Here is a 20,888-nt window from a genome sequence, read left to right on the forward strand (position 1 = left end):
CATTACAAGTTGGATGTGGTTTCTAGGAGCAGAGCTGATTTTGGTTCCCTGTTCTGAAGAGTCTGCTCCAATGAGCCACCCAGGACTTTAGGTGCTAGGGACGCTGTCCCAACCAGCAAGAATGAAGGCGAGATAGACAACTACCATAACGTTCCATGTTAGTTGTCTTCTTCTCGCCTTCTTTCTTGCGTCCCACCCTCCATTCCCCTATCCTAGTGGACTGAGAAGAGTTCCTCTTGATTTTTCACTGGCTGAGTCTTCTCCGGCTATTCCCTTCTGACTAGTAGTCTCTCCAGTAGGATTTATGCATTCTAGGATAGGATTCCTTTCTGATTACGTCTGCAGTTAGTCTTACCAAATGAGATCTGGGTATCTAGCGCCAGGCATCATGGGATATAGGGGGCCTCGAGCCAGTAAGCAGCTCTCGAGCTTTTGAAGATGGCCGAGTCGGAGCCGAGGATCGTCTCCGATCACAGCCAGCAAGAAAGAAGGCGAGAAGGAGACAACTAACATGGAACGTTATGATAGGCACATAACTTCTTTTTTTGGCTCATCTTTTAGAGTACTTTTAACATCTTAAGAGTACTTATGCTTATTTTAGTGACACTGGCTGCTCCTGAAAACCTTGCTGCACTGGTCAAACTGTATCATTTGTATTAGTATTAGTTTTACTCAGTATAATTGGGTACCCTTGTAAGAACCTTAGAGTAAGCTGACTGCTGGCAGTGTAATTACTTTATAGTCTGAGCAGAGGGGGGCATAGCTGGAAAATGTGTGCCAGCCTTTACAGGTGTGTGTGCATTTGTGAAGATCAGTTATCCAAGTGTGTGCGTCATTCACTTGGAACAGGGACCCCCCCCCCCCCCAAGTCTGGAGTGTGCTGCCTGTGTACTCTTAAGGGAAATAGTGCTTGATGCAGAGAGCTGCATCTGAAAATACTGTGTGTATCCATTTTTGTTCCTAGTGGCCATTCCTCACTGGTGTCAGTAGTGTGGATTGAGGCTCCTTGATTACTGCTCTGGAGTAGGGACCGTTGCATATTAGTGGCTACTGGGGGGATATTAATTGAACTTCAGTAGGCTGTGGGCAGTTGTCACTGAAGGTGTGCACACTCTCAACAGCCATAAGGTAAACACAGAGTTTCATTTTCACAACAGTTTTATTTATTTGTTTTTAGTTTAGCTTAGTCAGGGAGACCAGGCAAAGATGTCAGCAGAGACTTATGACAAGTTGATAAAGAACTACTTGGCCATTGTTTGAGAAGCTGAAGGACTGGTACATGCCAGCCTGACTAAAGAGGAAATGATTTCAGCCTTAATCTCAGCTGCAGCACGGACCAGCAGCCAGGAAGACAACTAGTCTGGTGATGCGGATGTGTGGCCTTTAGAAACAGGGCAGTTCACCTCTTCCTCACAGAACTTAAAAGCCTGTCTGGAGTTAGAGACTGGAACTGGAGGCCAAACATTTGAAATTAGAATCAGCAGAGTGGCTGTGGCATTTGGAGGTCAAAGAGAATGAGTGACTGCAGCATTTTGAGGCTGAAGAAAAGGAGAAACAGTGCCAACATGAAAGGGAGATGGACTCTCTGTCAAGGTCATGGAGGTAATAGTGAAACGGTTAACTGTATCCCAGAAGCAGTAAAGATAAGTAAACTTCTTCCTCAGTCTACAGAGGGTGATAACTTTTATAGTTTTATTTATATATTTGAAAGAGTGTGTAAACAGTATAATGTTGACCAAAGACTCTGGGTGTGGTTCCTGACTCCTTACTCCATGGTAAAACTGTAACTGCTGTTTCTAAATTGTCTTATACTAATTGTTTAAACTATGATAAAGTTAAACAATTCTTATTAAAATGTTTTAAGTTAACAGCTGAAGCTTACAGAAAAACATTTCATGAGCATAGATGCAAGGCAGATGAAAGTTTGTGATTGTATTGCTGAGTTAAGCACTTATTTTCATAGGTGGGTGAGTGGGTGTAAGGATAACAGACTTTTTAGTTAGGGAACAACCCCATAGCACTTTGCCTGAGGACATGAGAATCTAGTTATCAGTCTGGGAGTGTATCTCTGCAGATGAGCTGCGGAGAAAAGGGGATCTCTACTTAGCAAGCAGGGTACCACTGCATAAGAAGGGGGATACCCAGTGCTGCACATGGATATAAGGGAACCCATGGTGGGCAGCCTATACCATCCCAGCAGAGCCCATCAGTAACAGGGGAAGCCACTAGTTCAGAAACATGGCCAACATCAGTGGTTAGATTTTTTAAATCTAACCAGAGGGGCCGTGTAACATACAAATGACCACTGAAGGAAGGTGGGAAGCAAAAGGTGAGGGAGCCAACAAATGGGAATAACAGCATGCCAGTGGCACGTTTTTTGGTAGCAGCAGGGGTACCAAACTATCATCAGAGTTTGTATCCTATCTTAGTGGATGGAAGAGGAGCCGCTGCTAAGAGAGAGACCACCTCTGTCATACCCATTGTGAAGCCTGCAGTGGTTAAAGAGGAGCAGTACTTGCTTGGGCAGTCCATTCCAGTCACAGCTTTAGGAGGGACCCCATTCCAAATACCTTTGGCTAGGGTTCACCTTGACCTGGGGGTGGAAAAGGAAGCAAGCAGATAGGGGTGTTTGAGGATATCCCTGCAGATGTCTTGATGGGAAAAGATTTTGATAATGCAGAACCTTGTGTGCATGCAGTTACACGTAGTCAGGCTTGGAGACAGGAATGTGGGTCTGGTAGCTTGTTGGAGGCCCAGACAGACCCCACACCTGAAGCTGGGGTTGGTGATGTGGCTGCTTCAGGGAGGGAGCTACTCTGTAGCAGTGAACCTGAAAGTGAGCAACAGCTGCTGGTAGGTACTGATGTTCCCATGGACAGGGTGAGTGGTAGTACCCAGGCTGAAAGTGAGACACCACTGTCAAAAGATACCAGGCTTCCTGCGGAAAGGGAGGTGGGAAGGTTTCTCAAAGGTAGAGTTGAGACAGTTTCAGCTTTTCGACCCTACCTCACAAGGCTTGAGGGAGGAAACTAAAGAGGCACCTGATTCTCAATGAAAAGAGGTGTCCGTATACTGGAACAAAGGGTTGCTGTATAGAAAGTGGACCCCTGAGGGAGGGCTAGAGGGTGAGGTAATATAGCAGTTGGTAGTGCCCATAACTTACAGTCTGGCACTTCTAGCCATTGCCCATGACCATCCTTTTGCAGGTCATATGGACATAAAGCATACCAAGAGAAGTGTTATGCACTACTTTTATTGGCCTGGGATTTCAAGGGATGTAATACCATATTGCAGGACATGTGAGCAGTGCCAAAAGGTAGGCAAGGCAGGAGAAAAGATCAATGCTCTATTGATGCCTTTGCCTGATAAGGAAGAGACATTTCAGAGAGTAGCTATGGATATTATGGAACCTCTGAGTAATCGAAGTTCCACAGTGAAAAGGTATATCCTGTTGGTAGTAGATTATGCCACTACATACCCTGAGGTGGTGGCTCTGTCCTTCATTGAGGCAGAGAAGGTGGCAAATGCTTTGTTAGAGATTTTCAGCAGGGTTTGTTTTTTTGAGAAATACTGACTGACAGAGGTGCCAATTTCATGTCAGACTTGCTGGCTTGTCTGTGGCAGCACTGTGGGGTGAAGCACCTAAAGACCACCCCCACCAACCAAGACTAATGGTCTTGTGGAGAGGTTAAACTCTACACTAAAACCTATGCTATGGACATTTGCAGACCAGTTTAAGAGAAAGTGGGACAAATATTTGCCCCATCTGTTCTTTGCATACAGAGAGATACCCCAGGAATCCACAGGTTTTTCACCCTTTGAGTTGCTGTATGGGCACAGGGTGAGGGGGCGTTTAGATTTTATTTATGATGAGTGGGAGGGTGAGTGTGAATCCCACAAGGAGTCTGTTGTGGCATACATCCTAAACCTCAGGACACAGTTTAAGGAGCTCATGGGCTTGGCCCAGTAGAACCTGGCTGGAGCCGAACAGCAGAAGAAGGTCTGATATAACAGGAGTGCTCGAGCCTGAGGGTATGCTGTGCGACAGCAGGTTACGGTGCTCATTCCTGTCAGATACAGTAATGTGCAGGCATTCCAAAAGCTTAAAGGGGCTTTGGGGAGGACCCCTTGTGTTTAGCCTTTCCAGATTACAGAAAATAATTTATTGTGCAGGTGGGGGCTGTACTCAGCCAAGTTTCCTCAGAGGGAGAAGAGCACCCAATTGTATGTCTCAGCTGCAGACTCCAACCCAGGGAGGAATGTTGTGCAGCTGTAGAAAAATAATGTCTAGCCGTAATATGGGCAGTGCAGAAACTTGGTTACAGACCACAATTGCTTAATATAGCTACATTGTGCCAGCCAGCAAAATGCTAAATTATTAAGGTGGATCCTAAGGTTGCAGGTGTATGACATGGCAGTGCAACACTGTAGTGGGGTCAGCAATGTCAATGCAGATGGGCCGTCAAGACAGGGTATACCTTAATGCGTTCCCAGACAGGCCTATTTCTCTCAAACAATGTTTTTCCAGGGTCATTTGAAAAACGAGCTTTAGTCTTCATAGGGGGGAGAGATGTGATAGGAGGTAGTGCCATCTGTGCCAGGGAGAGTAGGGAAGTGTATGTTTAACATATGCCAGCATAGCTAGCTGGAGTTTTGTAAAGAATTTTGTCATTTGACTATCACACTGATTTGTACAGATGTTTATGTTAAAAACATAATTGTAAAGTTTCTTGTGTTAAAAATGCAATCAACAGTGGGTCCTGCTGGACAGAAAAGAGATGTACATGTATGTCAGACAGTATTATTATAACTAATTAAATGTATATGTTTTAATACAGAATTCTGGAAGCGAAGAGGTTAATCTTAGTCTAGCTAATTATGGAAAATAGATTGAAAATGAAATGGGTTGGTTTAGGCCATACAGGTTTTTATCTGACAGGTCTGTTTGCACCCAGAGACAAAAATGTCTAGGAAAACCAGGACTAGTAATCTTACTGTGTTGTCCTTAGGGGTGAACTAATTGCTATCCTGGAAGGGTGGAAGTTTTTGAAATTGTTTTATAGCTTTCAGATGCTGCAACAGATCTTAGCAAAGCTCTGGGTGTGTATTGTACCAGAATCAGATGACCGGATGTGATGTCATTCTATAACCAACACTGAAATGTTTTTGAGGTATTAGTGAGAGGTATGATGAACTCTCACAGCAGCACTTTATTTTTCGGAACTTGTCAGGAAAGATCTCTAACAAATATCTAACACAACCACGCACCTCATCTTGCCTTGCTGTAGTAAGTCAGTCAGCTAGAGAGTAGTAATTCTTTAGTCAGCCCGGTAAATGTTGTGAGATTAGTTAAGTATTGTTTTCCTGCATTTGTGAATCTGTCCAATTGAGTTATTTTTTATATCTCCTGTGATTGAAATTCTGGTGTTTATTCTAACTAGACATTCAGTGTTCTCATTTTTCTGTTTTATTAACTATTAAGTATTTGTATACCTTTCATTCTGGCTGGTCTTTTACGGAATGCTTTTAACATCTTAAGAGTACTTATGCTTATTTTAGTGACACTGTGGCCACTCCTGAAAGTCTTGCTGCATTGGTCAAACTCTACCATTTGTGTCTGTATTAATTTTACTCACTATAATTGGGTACCCTTGTAAGAACCTTTGAATGACTGACTGGCAGCGTAATTACTTTATAGTCTGGGCAGAGGGGGCACAACTAGTAAATCTGTGCCAGCCTTTTCTAGGTGTTTGTGTGTATCAGCTACTTGGAATAGGGACACAGAGCTCCAAAGTCGTCGGTGTGGAGTCATGTTTGGGGCCTGGATAGAGTGAGAGTCCAACCTCAGGTCTGGAATGTGCTCCCTGTGTGCTCTTAAGGGAATTTGTGGTTGGTGCTTAGAGCTGCATCTGAAAATACCATGTGTCTCCATTTTTTTCCTAGAGGCCATCCCTCAACGGTGCCAGTGATGAGGTCTGAGGCTTCTTGATTACTGGCTCCGGAGTAGGGACTGTCGCAGTTCATTTTGGTAAACTAACCTTTTTCACATACTATAGGTTCATAGGTTGCTACTAGGGATGCAGTTCAGAAGGACATGAAGGAGCCTAGCCCAGATTCCCAGTTGTCCCAAAACATTGTCTGGTTAAGTGACTTGCTCAAGGTTTTGCAAAAGCAATTGAGGGTAGAAAGATTCAAACCCACAGCTTTTGGCAAAGCAAGTAGCTCATTAACAAGTCAGTTTCATTCCTCTGAGCTAACTACCATATGGGTGATGCATCCCTCCCATTGGACACTGTTGTAAGGGAGCTAGGCCTTCTAGTTGATGTTTCTGTGTTTGATCATTATTTCTCCACAGTAGTTCAGGATACCTAATATCTAGCACCTGTAATTTCCAAAGGTAATTTCTACTACATCCAAATATTTCTTAATTCCTCTTTTACTTTTGTATTTCATCAAACCCATTATTGACTGTAATGCACCTTTTGGCATGTATTTATTTAAACATATTGCTCAGCTTGTGAGACTTCAGGTATTCATAACTAAAAAGATAAGTGGCCTCAAATCTTGTTTATTAGGACAGAGTGGCAGCCCTGTCTCTGTACTCAGTCTCTTGTAGATTCATCCTTCGAGATCTGTATGTAGGCTTTCGAGCCATGAAAGATTCAGCTGCCTTTGACCTCGTGTTTCCTTCACTAAATAAATGGTACCTGAAATACCAGTTAAAGGAACTAAACCTTCATCAGCAGATAAGCAAGACACTTTGCATGATGGATTCAATCCCAATGTATCCTTCCCTCTAGAACAAACTTCTGTTAAATGCTAAGCAGAGTAGCCCTTGCCACCTTCAAGATAAACCTAGATAATTGGACGGCCTCAAATTCTTCCCAGTCTGTCTTGGCTTACCCTCCTTGAGGCTGAAGAGAATTTTTGAATAAAAGATTTTAGCTAGGCTTGTAATGTCTACAGACTGATATTGTAGTAGTTACCTGTGAACATATAAGCTGAGCCTCATGCTGAACTTTTCTGTGTTCTACATTCATGTTGCTACCAATACTCCTCTAGCCCAATTACAATGTTGCACACTATTCATCTTTCAAATAACTTCTCTTGTCTAAAAAAACGTGCCGCATCAGAAATGTAAATGTGTTTGTACCAATGCAGAATTACTTATTGGATTCTGCTACACACTGAAAATCTGTGTAGTGATACTGTATTTAAGTAAAACTGCATTGTGTACTGTTGAACAGTGATGGGCTATTTTTTATATAAATAGCAAACTGCAAGTGGAGCTTTCTTCCCAAGGCCTCTGCTATAATGTAGCAGGTTCTTGCTTAGTCAGGCCACCTGGGAAACGAGCAGAAAGTAAAAGAATAAATTGTTTTTGAAGGAAGTTGAGTGGTTTCTTTGGATTTACAGGTAATTTTTAATGCATAATCATGCAAGATTTTATATAAAGTATATGCAATTTTCTGTTATGGATATTTGTTTAGTATATGGTTATCAGGTGTTGGCTCTCTCCGTGGTGCATTGCTAGCATAGACTTTGAAATGGAACCAGACTGAGTGGGGAACAGTCTTGTTCTTTTGGAAGCATGGGTAAACATTTAAAAAAGTTAGGGCAGAAGTGGCACGTTGTGTCACTCCCTTTGCAAAGTCATAATAAGGGTGAGATCATCACATTTGACTGTGCAGCTGTTTTTGTGCCTTTTTTATTATGCAAAAATAGGATTAGAGCAACCATGAGCCACTATTGATAAACAACAGTGCCACATTCCATTTTGCACCTTTGCACATGAGTTTTAACTAAGAAGAGTGTAGACTGTGTCACACTGGCCTGTAAGGGATTTAAGCTATTGCCTTAGCACCATGCACTGCATATGTCCACCAAAGTTCCACAAACTACTTATAACCGCAGGATTAAGACAGGCAGACACTACTGTACTCTTGGAGTGAAATCTTCTCCTGATGAAAATCCTCAGCATTTCAAGCAGCAGGCTAATCTTAAAGAAAGGGGGAGGGGAGATGTCCCTGCGTACACAGTTGGATCCGCCTGTGCATTTCAGACCCTTTTCATCCACATCCTAACCTACAAGGGCAAGGGTAGCATGTATAGGTCATTTAGAATAACCATACAACCATTCTGTTTTCTTTGAAGTGGGAGAAAACTTGGTACACAGAGAAGACCCATGGAGTCACTGGGAACGTGTGTAGAAGCCATACAGACAAAGGGAGGAGAAGCAGGATTGAGCTCCTAGATTATGAAATTGTGATACAAAATATTAACTGGTAAGTTACTGTGCTTCCAAGGCAGGGAGGTTGTTTTCTGAGTCTATTAAAGAGCAGATGGGTTTTATGTAGGCAACCTCAGAAGGGAAGTGCAGATATTAAAGTAAGTGTTTAGCTACTTGGTGAAAAGTAGCGACATGCTTTAGAAAAAAAAAGCTTCATCAGAGGTTGGTGGGATGGAGAATGAGAAGGTAATACTTAAAGCATCCTTCATAATGTCTTCACAAAAAGCTGGTTGTTGAATTAGTTGTCTTACAATCATTCACAATGATTTTGAAGGCCAGATGATGAATTTAAATGTTGCAGATATATCAGATTCTGTTGGAATTAACTTCCCAGTTTGCAGTGCTTCAGATTAATAGTAGGTGAAAGTACTCTGTTATTCAGACAGGATGAGGAACTGTTTATTTCAAGTTTTTTGTAAAAATCATAACCTCGCAATATTTCCTTAAAAGGTGATTTCTCTTTTTAAGTTAACAATCTCATGTCATTGCTTCTAGCTGATTTGTGTTTTATGCTTTCAGAATCATTATATATTTTTTTTATATTTTGTGGAAATCTGAGCAGAATGAGTCTTGTAAGAAAATTATGCAAACTGTGGATTTTGTTCTAGATGTGTGTAGGCCACATTCACCCGAGTGTCCCTCTGTAGAATTCTTGAACTGGAATGAACTAGTCCTTGATCCTGGGCAGGGATGCATGATAATAAAATGATGATTGCCTTAAGTATTACTTGTTCTTCCTGCATATTTTTCTGAAGCATGTAGGCACTTTTCAGTGAGTTGCTGATCACCTACTGTAATATCTGAATTCCCTTCCTCTGGAGTTGTCTGCTTAAAGCCATCTGCTCTTACATAGGGACATCTTGTAATTATCCTAACATGTTACATTATCCAAAATATGAAGATGCGGTAATTTAGAAATTAGATAGCTCTACTAGGGGTGGCCGGGGTGGTGCAGTGGTTTAGCATTGCCGCCTCACAGCAAGAGGTTCTCTGGTTCGATCCTCTGCTGGGGTGCCTTCTTTGCGGAGTCTGCATGTCCTCCCTGTGGTTGTGTGGGTTTCCTCCAGATGCTCCGGTTTCCTCCCACATCCCAATGACATGCTGTAGGTGGATTGGACACCCTAAGTTGACCCTAGGCGTGAGTGAGTGTGTGTGCCTTCTGTGGAAGGTTGGGCGCCGGGCTAGCAACTCTACACCATAAAACTCCACTGCCAGTCATGAGCAGGCAGGTGATCTGCTGTGGTGACCCCTAACTGGCAAAAGCCAAAAGAAGAAGAAGAAAAAGGTAGCTCTAGTGGTGCTCTTTGCATGTTGAAAAAAGAATGCCAAAAAGGTAGAGATGGTATGTGTTCTTACATGGTAGCCTCAAAGGAGTGGTCATCATATGGTACCCTAGGCTCTGATCTGAAGGTGTCAACAAATGAAATTATTGTTTTCGTATTGTGTGCCTTAGCTGGTGTAAATCGGTTCTCTTGGCACTAGGTTGTACATTGAATTCTTTATAGACAGGAAAGAGTAAAATCTGAAGAAAGGGCAGGTTAGATGGTACATTGTTGACATCTACAATCTATAAGAAAAGGTTCATGATAAAATATAAGTAGGTAAGGTTTTAGTAGTAACATTTTAGATGGCTCTGTTATGCAGAAACATTGAAGTCCTAGAAATCTTTGAGTGTTTGAAGTTTTGGATATTATTTAATGGGATGTGGCTTTGTTTATTTTATCTAAACGTAAAAAGATGTTATGGAGTACAGTGTACCCCTTTTATGTAATTATGCGAAAATGTTTATTGGTTTGATAAAAGTGTGAGAGTAAACTGTTCCTAAGCTAAACACTTACTATATGCCAACTTGGTCTAGCAAGTGTTCGTTTAAAACTAAGCAAGTACTAGCTCACTCCGGCAGAATCATAATTTAGTGACATTATAGTGCTGTTTACATGTAATTCATAGAAAGCAATTTAAATAGAATCACTAGCTAAAGTTTTATCATACCATTAGTTTATCACCTTTGACATATTTCTTGTCAGGTTGCCTTAATGACTTTGGCATTTTGATGTTTGTGTAGAGTGGTTGATTTGCAAGTGCTGCAGGTGTAACTTGGAAAATGTTGTCCTGTTTTCTTCCTACTGTGGTTTTGGCAGGATTTGGTTTCAGCTTCACAGGTAGTTAGGGTTGCCAGATTTCTTTGTGGCCAAAAAAAAACAACAGTACTACTGGTTACTGGTAAGCCAGTGTGCACACTGTTTTGGTGACACACCTTGTGAACCTGAGTACCTCATGCCCAACAAAATGGCCCCCTTACAGTGTGCCAGCCAGAGTTTAAACAAATCCTTCAAGATGAGCAATAGGAGATCACGGTGGTTGACTGGACCCCTTGTCTCTCTCTGCCTTGCGTGGGTGCTGCTGTGCCTCCTGCTGCCATGGGCCATCCATTATTAAGCCGGGAGGCTAAAAGCAGCCAAGACTTCTAAAACAGTGCCTGTTAAACCCCCCATCCCCCCTCCCTCTTCTCTAAATGCTTTCTTTGGCAGAAGATTTTATTTTCTTTTAATTAGGATCTCAATCTCATCAGGACCACAGCTCTCAGCTCAGAGAGAGAGAAGAAAGAGCCCAGGAGCCCCCCCCTTTCTCTTCTGATGATGATTCTGCTGATGAATCAGACATAAACCAGCCAGAGGCTCCCTTCTCTAATTTTTGAAGATTCTGATGCTGAAGAATCCATCCCAACAAAAGACATTTTACACACAAACCATTTATCGGTTCACTTCCACTTCCACACACACAAGTTCAGTCAAAGAATGCCAAACCTACCTCCCAAAAAAAAACAGGAGGGCTCACCCAGATAATGGAGTTAGCAACATGGAGGCTGTGAAAGAGTGCCAACAGCAGACCAAGAGGAAAGGGGTTCAGACCAGACTATTCCTAAAGAAAAGAAAAAAAAAAAGTTCAATTCCAATTCTCCTGTCCACCTAAATACATACATCATTGTCCCAAAATTCAAAATGCTGACCCTACAGCATCTTCAAGACCATCTCAAAGAAATATCACATAACAGCAGCTAATCCAGAACTTCTTCCAAAGAGTTAAAGATTATTCTTGAAGCACGCAGACCTTCAACAGTTACCAGCTTGGGATTTAAACTTTGTGCTAATGGACCAATTCCACAGAACATAAGACCTCATTCATAATTTGCCTCTATATTCAAGATCCAAGAAACACTTTAAGAAAAAAAAAACAAACAACATTAGAACTGATAACATATTTATTTTTATTTTTTTAACTAAGGGGGCACTCGCGCAAGCAAGCAGCTGAATAGATGGAAAAAAGTCCTTGACTTTTTCTTTCAGTATTTTTGAATGAGTACCCATCATCATCTCATCTACAACAACAACAAAAGTAACCGATACACTGTCATAGTCTTCAAAGCGCGGTTTAAAACTATCCAGCTATTCATTACATGACCGAGCTGTAGCCTGTCAAACACACTCCTCCTACTCCAGCACATTAAAGGTGCTTGATGATTTTTTTTCACCGGACAATTTCACTGAAAACCGGATAGTCCGGTCAAAAACCGGACAGCTGGCAACCCTACAGGTAGTGTCAGTGAGGTCTTCAAGTTCGTGTTATAGACCAAGTATAAATAACAAAGCCTGGAACTTGGTGTCCTTAACTGAACATGATTTGTGAAGGCCTGAGTCTGAACATGTTTTGTTGTCTTGGGTAGGTGTCCTGTATTTTCAGGCAGGTGAAACATGTATCCTTATGCCAGGAGTGTGGTATTTCTGCTTTGAAATGTCAGACTTCATTAATTTCTGTATTTCATTTCATGGGCTTTCTTTTCCCTGCAGATCATTGTGTTTATTTTTGTCCTGACTCTTCCTGCCAGCAGTAGTAGTACTACAGGCTTTCTGAAATTATTTTTGTTAAAAAAATAATCACCACACTTAGTTATCTGAAGCTGTCTTTTCAGATATACCCAAGAGTGTGGGGAAATGGTATGAATATCTGGATCTGTAAATCGCAGATTCATGCAGCATCAGCTAATCAGAAGAAAAATCAGTTTCCATTTCAGTCCGTAGGAAATCCAGTAAATGTTCTAGAATTTAACAGGTTATAATTTCATTTTTTTATTAGTGTCTTTCTTGAAGTATTGTTCCCCAAGGGACGGACAAGGGGAGTCCTAGAGTCATACGGAAACAATGGGATTTTGAAGGTTTCCTACTGTGTAGCTCGTTATCAGGAATGTAGAGCAGATGTGTTAACAGTTAATGAATTGTAGATAGGTCTTTTCTTTCAGAGAATTGTAGAGTCTTGGGAAATACAAAGCTACCAGGCCATGTGGCTGTGTTTATATGTTGCCAGTACCCACGCTTTCTCTCTTATACATTTTTGCAAGGAATGAAAGATCAGTCGTGCTGGGGGAAAATTTTGTGAATTTGCATTCAATTGTCTAACTGCTTTTTAAAGTGATATATAGTGCGTCACATTACTGGACCTGGAGTGAAAGTTTGTACCAGAGAAAGGAAAGTTGTTGCATGATAAATCTCTGTTCATGATTTGTTTACTGCTGAACCAGGTTCCTATCTCTGCTCCTAGTATTCACTGGACTGTGATTTGTGGAGATATTAGAAGTCTTGGACTGGCCCAACCTTCAGTCCAAAAATGAACTAGCCTAGCCCTCATGGAATGGAAATGCAAAACAAAATGTGGAACACATACTAATTACTAGAACTTTAACTCAACTAGGAGGGCCACAGGATGGAATTAAAAATTGTTTAGTTTAAGAATAAAGAAAAGATTTTTAATGAATTAATATATATTTTTATATTTACATTAGATTTAAAAAAAAAATTCCTAACACTGAATGTGTGACAGAGTCTTTCAATGTGGAGGAGCTTTTTGAGGGAAGGAACATTTTTAAGACCCAAATAAAAATAATGCCTCTTAAGTAAATGAGGCACACTTGAGGTCTGGCGGAACCCTAAAGTCGTGAAGAGCAATGTACAAATCACCGCTAAAGAGTCTGTAGGATACTGAATGCAGTGACAGAGGCTCCAGCCTTTCCTCGTAGCTCAGACATTTTAGGTTCATGATCTTTTTTGTTGGGTCCCTCTGGGGTCTCTTCAATTTTCTGATATGTTTAGTACGGTACATCCCAAGTGGGGCATTGTATTTTGTGATGGGTCTAATCAGTGCAGAATGCAGAAGGTTGAGGACTTCTTTGGATCTATGGGAGATCTTCAGTTAGCTGCTCCGGCTAGAAGGGTTTCCTATCCCTTGTTGCAACAAAATGAACAAAGGAGAAGGAATTGTCTTACCCATGTTCGAAGGTATATCACAAAGTTTTCGTTTCGGAGTTAGATGTTTATACTACAAGCTAGGTGAGGAGTACCAAATGCAACAACATTGCCTTTTTAGCATTTAGTTTTAGTCCATTGTCTGTGCACCAGTTATTAATTTGTATGGTCAAGTTGTAGCTTCTGCATGTCATAAGGGGATTTGAGGATGACACCCAGTTTAGTCATCTGCACACTTGATTAACCAGCGATTCACATTTTTGGTTTGGCGATCAGACAAGTATATGAAGAACAGAAGTCTTAGTACAAATCTGTAAGTGACTCCACTGACTTCCTTCATGCTCTCTGAGGATGCACCTGCCACTCTCTCTGTTTGGGTTCTGTCCGTCAGTTTATCCACCTAACTACATAGAGATCAGTACAAATCACTTTTAGCTTATTTTCAGCATGGGGTATGATATCATATGCTTTGGTGATTTCAAGATAGGACTATTCTTTTTTTAGCTAAAACACAAGCAGGCAGCATCTTAGCAAAGTAAGGCCACAATCTGTCATGGTTGAAGGGAGAAAACATTAAATTTGGACTGAGGGTCTGCATGTCTCTCCATTTTACAAATAAACACAACACTTGCAAAAAATGACTGCAGGACTTTGCTGTGTGTCTTACCCACAAACACTGAAGAGCTGGTTGGCACTCAAAATTTGGGGGGGGGGGTTTGCACACAATGTTGGCTCAGAAGTGCAGAGGGATAGAGTCTTGACTGATCCAAATGACCCATCTTCACTTTGTAAACCAGGTCTGTTAAGAGTCTTCGTGGGTATAGGTTTGAGCAGCATTTTTACTGTCTCACCTATCCAAGGGTGAGATTTCCAGCTAATGATTACAGTTCATGTTGAGAACCTTAGCTGTGCTATCTAAATTAGTTTGAGAATGCACTAGCTACTTTTGCAGTAACTTTATTGCACGCTGGATGGGACTATGGGTGTTTTGGTATTACAAAAGGAAAAAGCCCTTTCATTGGTGTCAAGATGGTACAGTAGTGGGTTGCCATGATCTCATCTCCGCAGTGCATACCTTTAAAATTTGGACTTTGTGAATCCCGTGTTAAAGAAGGAGGGCAAGCTGGTTACATGTGAGGGAGGTCACTATAATGCAAGGTTCGGAGGGGCTATGGAGCATGGCAAATTGCAGACATACAGTGTTGTGTACTGCTTACTAAACTGAATAATATTTTGCTTTCTTCACAGTACTGCAGTTGAATGAGGAAAGTGCTGCAGCTGAAGCAATTCAGCAAGAGAAATACAAAAGCAAAATGCACACGTGCACACTTCTAAAATAGGAGCCATAGCTGGTTTATGTCCAAGACTTGTACACTTCTGATCTTCCCCAGAAAACTACATCTTTAGAATCGTTCTCCATTTGAGCTATAAAACTGCATTAAAACTTGAATACTAATGTCAAATGCTTCTAACTCACTCGAAAAATTAAAAAGATACATGTAAGGTGTTGATAAAACATCCATTTGAATATTTTCTGCTGCAATGCTAAAATTGTGATGTCAGTGGAAGGTATACGCGTCAAACAGAAACACAGATTAACTGTTTTGTTTCCTACTGTCGTATTTCAGCAGTGTTAACACCTGGCCACCTGCAGAGATTAATCTATTCAATTTTTTAACTTGAAACTGGAATCCACGTGACCTTAAATAATTTTCTGCTTCAAAGGGTTTTTTAAACTGTTCAGATCAAGTCAGATGAGGGCAGTGCTGAATTCTGCTCACATTTTGCCTACTGTAGATGTACTGTTTCTTAAAATGTATAAGGTTTAAAAAATTGATGTGCTCCTTGTATGTGACTTGTGAATGAGTCCTCTGTCATTTGAGGAGATGAAAAAGATTAGTGCATTTATTTTAAGAAAAGAGCAAGTGGGGTTGGTATATAAATGGCTGTCCAGGCCCTGTAGTCTGGATGTAAAAGTTGATCCATATGCTTTGATGTGTTGTTTTTCTTTTGGCCTTAACATAGAAAGCTGCTTCATAAAGATATCCAGTTGATGTAAAAGCATCTGTTGTGCATACAGTGCAAGAGGTTTACCCTTGCACTGAAACATGTCACTTGTGATGAGGTTATGTACCAAATTTCTAGCTCTGACTACCAGCCATACAGAAAGGTTTGCAAATGTTTGTAGCTGTGTACAGCTGTCTTTGGCAGTCTTTTGAGTATTGAAGTTGTGCATGGTAGTGCACAGCTGAAAACCAGGTGTTCTGTCTTGTAGGAACTGGCATAGATGGCAGTAAGTAGTGGTCTATTCCGGAGCACAATCCCCTACTTAAATGAGATGGTCGTATGTTGTTTTAGCGGCTGTTAAAAATGACACACCTAGCAGAAGCAGTAGGTTAATTTGCTGTCATACATTGAGTGCATGCATCTGTGTAAGGGATAATACAGGGGCATGTACAACCCTAAGTGTTTATAGCTTTGTCTATGTTGGTTAGCATTCCATGTTTTTCAGCATGACTTGAACAGCTGTCTGGTGACTTGTCGCCGAGGTGCCTTGTGCAGCTGGTCATTTAGACCCTTCCTTCATATAGTACAGGACGTTCAGTACAACGTGAACAGCTGTTGGGTGACTGAGACTTTGAAGAGTCGCTCATCTAATCCTATAGGTCTTTCCTTCCTGTAGTATGAAAGTTATGTTAAGCGTGTTTTGTGCATTTGCATCTGCTTTCATTGTGTATGGTTGCCATTGACCTTAAGTGTATAGCTCTGTTAAGCTTTGTTCCATCTGTTCTCGTTGTTGTAGTAGGTTCAGCTGACTATGTCACACTCATTATTAGCAAAGCTGGAAACGGCCCATTTTTGCTGAAATACTTGCATTACACTATGCTTGTACAGTGCCAATAGCACTGCTTTTTTCTGGCTAATGAATTCTTTAACCATTTAAAGTACTGCCTCCTATGCTGATTTCTTGTGTTTACTTGCTTTCTCTTTATTTTGGCCTTTTGATTTACCAGATGATTGATTGTAACCTCATTGTTGTGATTTAAGCAGCAATTTTCATGTAGGGGCAGAAGTAGTTTTCCTGTGGTGATAATGACCTTTGGATCTGAGCTGGTCAGTACAGCCCTTAGCAGATGGCTAACATATTTGCCTTTTGTTAGTTGCATTGTACACGGCTGGTACAAATCTGATGTTATGGTGAAGGACCAAAAATGGAGGTGGGGGGATGATGGCTAATAAATGTAATCCAAACTAAAATGAATACCTGATTGGCTCCTCTGTACTCTATCCACTGGAGTGATGGGAATAGAGTTCCAGTGTCACATATGATGTAGTTTTGTTTTGTGACTCAAGTATGTACACCCTTGTTTGCACAAAAGTGAAAACTGAAAGACTTTATTTAGTATTGTGTATTTGTTCTTAAGAAAATAAAAACAGACGTTTTAAGAACTTGTGGTCATTTCCATGTACATTTGTTTATAGGGTATGAGCAAGTTGCAGTTGCATCCCAAGATTAGTTGTGAGATCAGGTGATAGTGTGAGCTGACAGTAGTTCTCCGCATTTATCATGAGTGTAGGAAAAAAACTGAAAATAATCACAAACTCTTTAAATACTGGTACTGTGCAGTTAACAATAGGTGGAATAAAATTCATTTTAGTGCATTTCCAAACAACAGAATGTATGTTGTAATGTCTGAGTAATTTTTATTGGAGTAGCAAAATGTACAGCAAGCCAGTCATTCAAATCACATTTTAATGATAAAGTGCCAAATTATCTGACAATTTGACAGCTGGCCAGTCTTTTGCCTCAGCTTAAATTCTCATGAACACAGTAGAGTCGATTATCTGAATGCAGTCTTTCAGTGTTTTCAGGTAGGAAAAATCATAAAGTCTGAATATGTAAACAATATACATATTCGCTCATGTGTGCTTTTTTTTTTTTTTTTTTTTTTAGCTTGTAGCCCGCGCATGTATGAAAAATATTTTTCATTGTCCACTGGAATCACCGAATGGTTCTAAAGTGTATTCCCTGTGTGTAGATGAAACAAGATTTTAGAAGTTTTTATCCAGTTCAATTATATGTTTGATTATCTGAACTACCCTTGGTCCCAATTAGTTCAGATAATCGACTCTCTACTGTACTGACATCCCTAACTTCATACATTCTGTGTTGTCATTCTTTTTAGGTGCGACCACTTGTGTTGTGCTTACCTATCTCTGATGAGCTAGTGCCCACCTATCCTCATAATTACATTTGCTAAAATTAGCAATAGTTCTCCAAGTCACCATTTCAAAAAGCTGGTGCTTTACTGGCACAAACAAAATGCATACTGTAATCGGCGCATTCAGATCAGATGTAAAACCTTGAGAATGATTCAGCCAAAGGAAATTGGAAACAAGCCGCCTAACTGTGCTTTTTTTCTGCCTTGGATAAGGGGGATGTTTGTATCCTATTCTTAGCTTGCTTCTGGTAAGACACAAGTAGGAGTGCCTACAAACCGTTTTGAACCCTGCGGGACACACAGAGGTACGCATATGCAAAATAAGCTGCAGTAGCATTCACTGCTGCTTGACCAGATTTGGGAATATATAGCTGTGGCGCACTGGTTGTTTGTATTACTGGTAGATATTTGAGTAACTGACACACAGAGGGATGTTTGTGTTTTATGGGTCAAATGTCACACAGCTTGATGTTGTGTCTTTCGGCTTTTCCCGGTTAGGGGTTGCCACAGCTGAACTCCGGTCCGCTAATGATTGGCAGTTGATTTTTACGTGCTGAATTGCCAGCCCTAACGCACAACCTTCAACGAAGGTACGCCCATTCACGCATGTCTCCACTAAGAAGACGCTCTAGCTAAGAGTCGAACCGGTCAGCGTCTTACTGTGAGGCAACAACGCTACTGCAGCACCACTACCGCTTCACACAGCTTGATATGTTTTGAAAAATGCTTTGTAAAATGTTTTGATCTGTGCAGGAGGGACATAATGGTGTATTTTAATATGTATATATTTTTTTATCTATTATGTGCTTGCATGTACTATTTGTAGTCTTTTGCAACACAGTTTCAGGTTGAATAAAATTACTTTTGTTTGTACAACAAAATAAAATCTGTATGCATTTTGACTGAAAAATTACTCTACGTGGGAATTGGGTGGCTTTTATGGCTTGATTTCAGTGGTATTTAATCCAGTTTAAGCATATGCCATTATCTTGCATGCACACACTGGTTGCCTCTGTCTCAACCATATAGAACAGCCTTTTAAAGACTGTAAAACAGATCTCAAGAGGATTTGCGGGAGGTCATTTGTAGACAGAAAACCATTGTTAAATTGAAATCCTATCATTAATAGTATCACTGGGCATCTTTTTGTAGTATTGATGTTGATGCTGCTTTGCATTTAAATTCAGCTTTGATGCTCACATTTAGCGGCTGTTGTTTTACAGTGAATTGTTCTTTGTGCTTAGGATGCAGAGTGGAAAATTTTGTAACAGCATTTCCAGCGAAACAAAATAGTTCTTAATAGCAGTTCTTGATAAATGTCCTGTTTTCTTCATATAAACTGTAATGAAATGTCAAGAAGAAATAAAGGCAGCTGCTGTGATTTTTGTAAAAAAAAAAAAAAAAAATGTTTCTTGTTTACAAAAAGAATGTTGAAAGCAAGTGATTGCTAAATTTGAGGCACATTTTTTTTTTCTTTGCAGAGCTGGAGGACCTTGGCTGATAACTGATATGAGGAGAGGGGAAACAATATTTGAGATTGATCCACATTTGCAAGTATGTCCTTAGTTAATAAACTGTAATGTGTAAACCTGACGGAAGTATGTTTTCACATGTTATTTAGTGTTATCAGTCTTCATTTATGTAGTACACTAACAGGAACTCTTCCTTTATTTTCTCCATTCTGTATTCTCTGTGCTTATAATGTATGTAGTGTAAATAGCAGTGCTTGTATTAGATATGTTCTGTGTCATTAATCCGTTGTTTGCAATTTTTTTCCTATCACAGTTTGTTCTAAAAATTAACTTACATTTCATATTCCTAGGCTGAACTAGAAGAGGTCCCTGGGATCAGTGTTCTACCCCAGTTAATAAAGAAACTTATAATTAAATTAAACCTTGGAGTAATGTAGGCATCTAGGCTCCTGTAGCATGCTTTACTGATTTGTTTTTGCTTATCTTAGCATTACTCATTATGGAATGTCACTTAGGTTAGTGAGAGAAGCACTCTGAATAACTTCAGTTATGGCTACAATGCAGTCTGTTCTGTGAAACATGTCTTGCCTTGTTGCTTGTGAGCAATGTGAGGTTTGCTAATAACATGGTGTTGTACTGCAGTGAGTACAGTTGGTCATGGTTTCATAAGTTTGTAGGTAAGTGCTAGTTAAGCTGCCCTTGCAGGCCATTTTTAAGCCTAGCCAGTTTCCCTCTAAGTTACAACTAAGCCATTTGAGCTCTAAGGATGAGAATCAAAACCTGTGCTCTGCGTTTGTGAGGTAAATATTTCAACCGTATGCCTTAATGTTACTTTAGTTGCCGGGAATCTGTTTATGGCTGTCTTGTGTTCATTTTCTTCTGAATGCCTTGTTCTTATCTTCTGTCTACTGTGTAGAACAGGCGTGATTGTCAGTGCTTAAGGAATCTGCTCTTCACCTTGCTTTGATGCTTTCAGCATAGCTTATTTTGCATGGATTCATTTTCCCAAGCAGTTTCATCAGTAAAACTGCTGTCCTGATGTGGGCATTCATCATCTTTTTATCTTGAGCATTAATTCTTTATTAGAAGCTGCCATCTTTTCTCTTAAGCTTGTGTAAGGTTGTCACTCATCCCGTTATCAGCGGGACACCTACTGGTTGAGCTGTCTCATCCCATTGCCCCCTGTGCAAAGTAGTGGGACTTGAAAAGTCCAACTTTTTTATTGCCCTGAATCGCTGTGGAAAAGACTCTGTTACTTCCGGCTTTTCCACGGCATTTCAGTTACGTCAACAACCCAGACCTACAAGCAGAGCTGTTCCCTATTAGGTCTGGATGCTTTAAATCGTGCAGCAGTTCACTGCAATTCATGAGGGGGGTGGAGATTGGGGCAGGAGGAGCCCTGTAAAGGTCGCGGCTGTAGAGCAGTTTATTTTTAGCACTTCTACAGCCACTAAAGAAAAAGACCAAGTTTTTTTTTTTGTAATGAGCCAGCCATCCATCCATTCATCCATCCAGTCAGCCAGCAATTTAGCCATCCATTCATGCAGTCCAGCCATCCATTCATCCAGCCAGCAATCCGGCTGTCCATTCATCCAGCCAGCAATCC

At 40.7% G+C, this 20,888-nt stretch overlaps 1 protein-coding gene across 1 annotated transcript in view; it reads left to right on the forward strand.

The window, feature by feature from the left end:
• Positions 1-20,888, forward strand: part of SUFU (SUFU negative regulator of hedgehog signaling) — a 1,639,861-nt gene that overhangs the window by 840,305 nt on the left and 778,668 nt on the right. The window contains exon 6 of the mRNA XM_044056544.1: positions 19,292-19,364. Coding sequence (XP_043912479.1) covers positions 19,292-19,364 — 73 coding nt within the window. The remainder of the gene's footprint in view (positions 1-19,291; positions 19,365-20,888) is intronic.

Source organism: Protopterus annectens, chromosome 14.part0 (assembly GCF_019279795.1).
Source record: "Protopterus annectens isolate FY-2018-M chromosome 14.part0, PAN1.0, whole genome shotgun sequence".
In the NCBI taxonomy this organism is placed as follows: Eukaryota; Metazoa; Chordata; order Ceratodontiformes; family Protopteridae; genus Protopterus; species Protopterus annectens.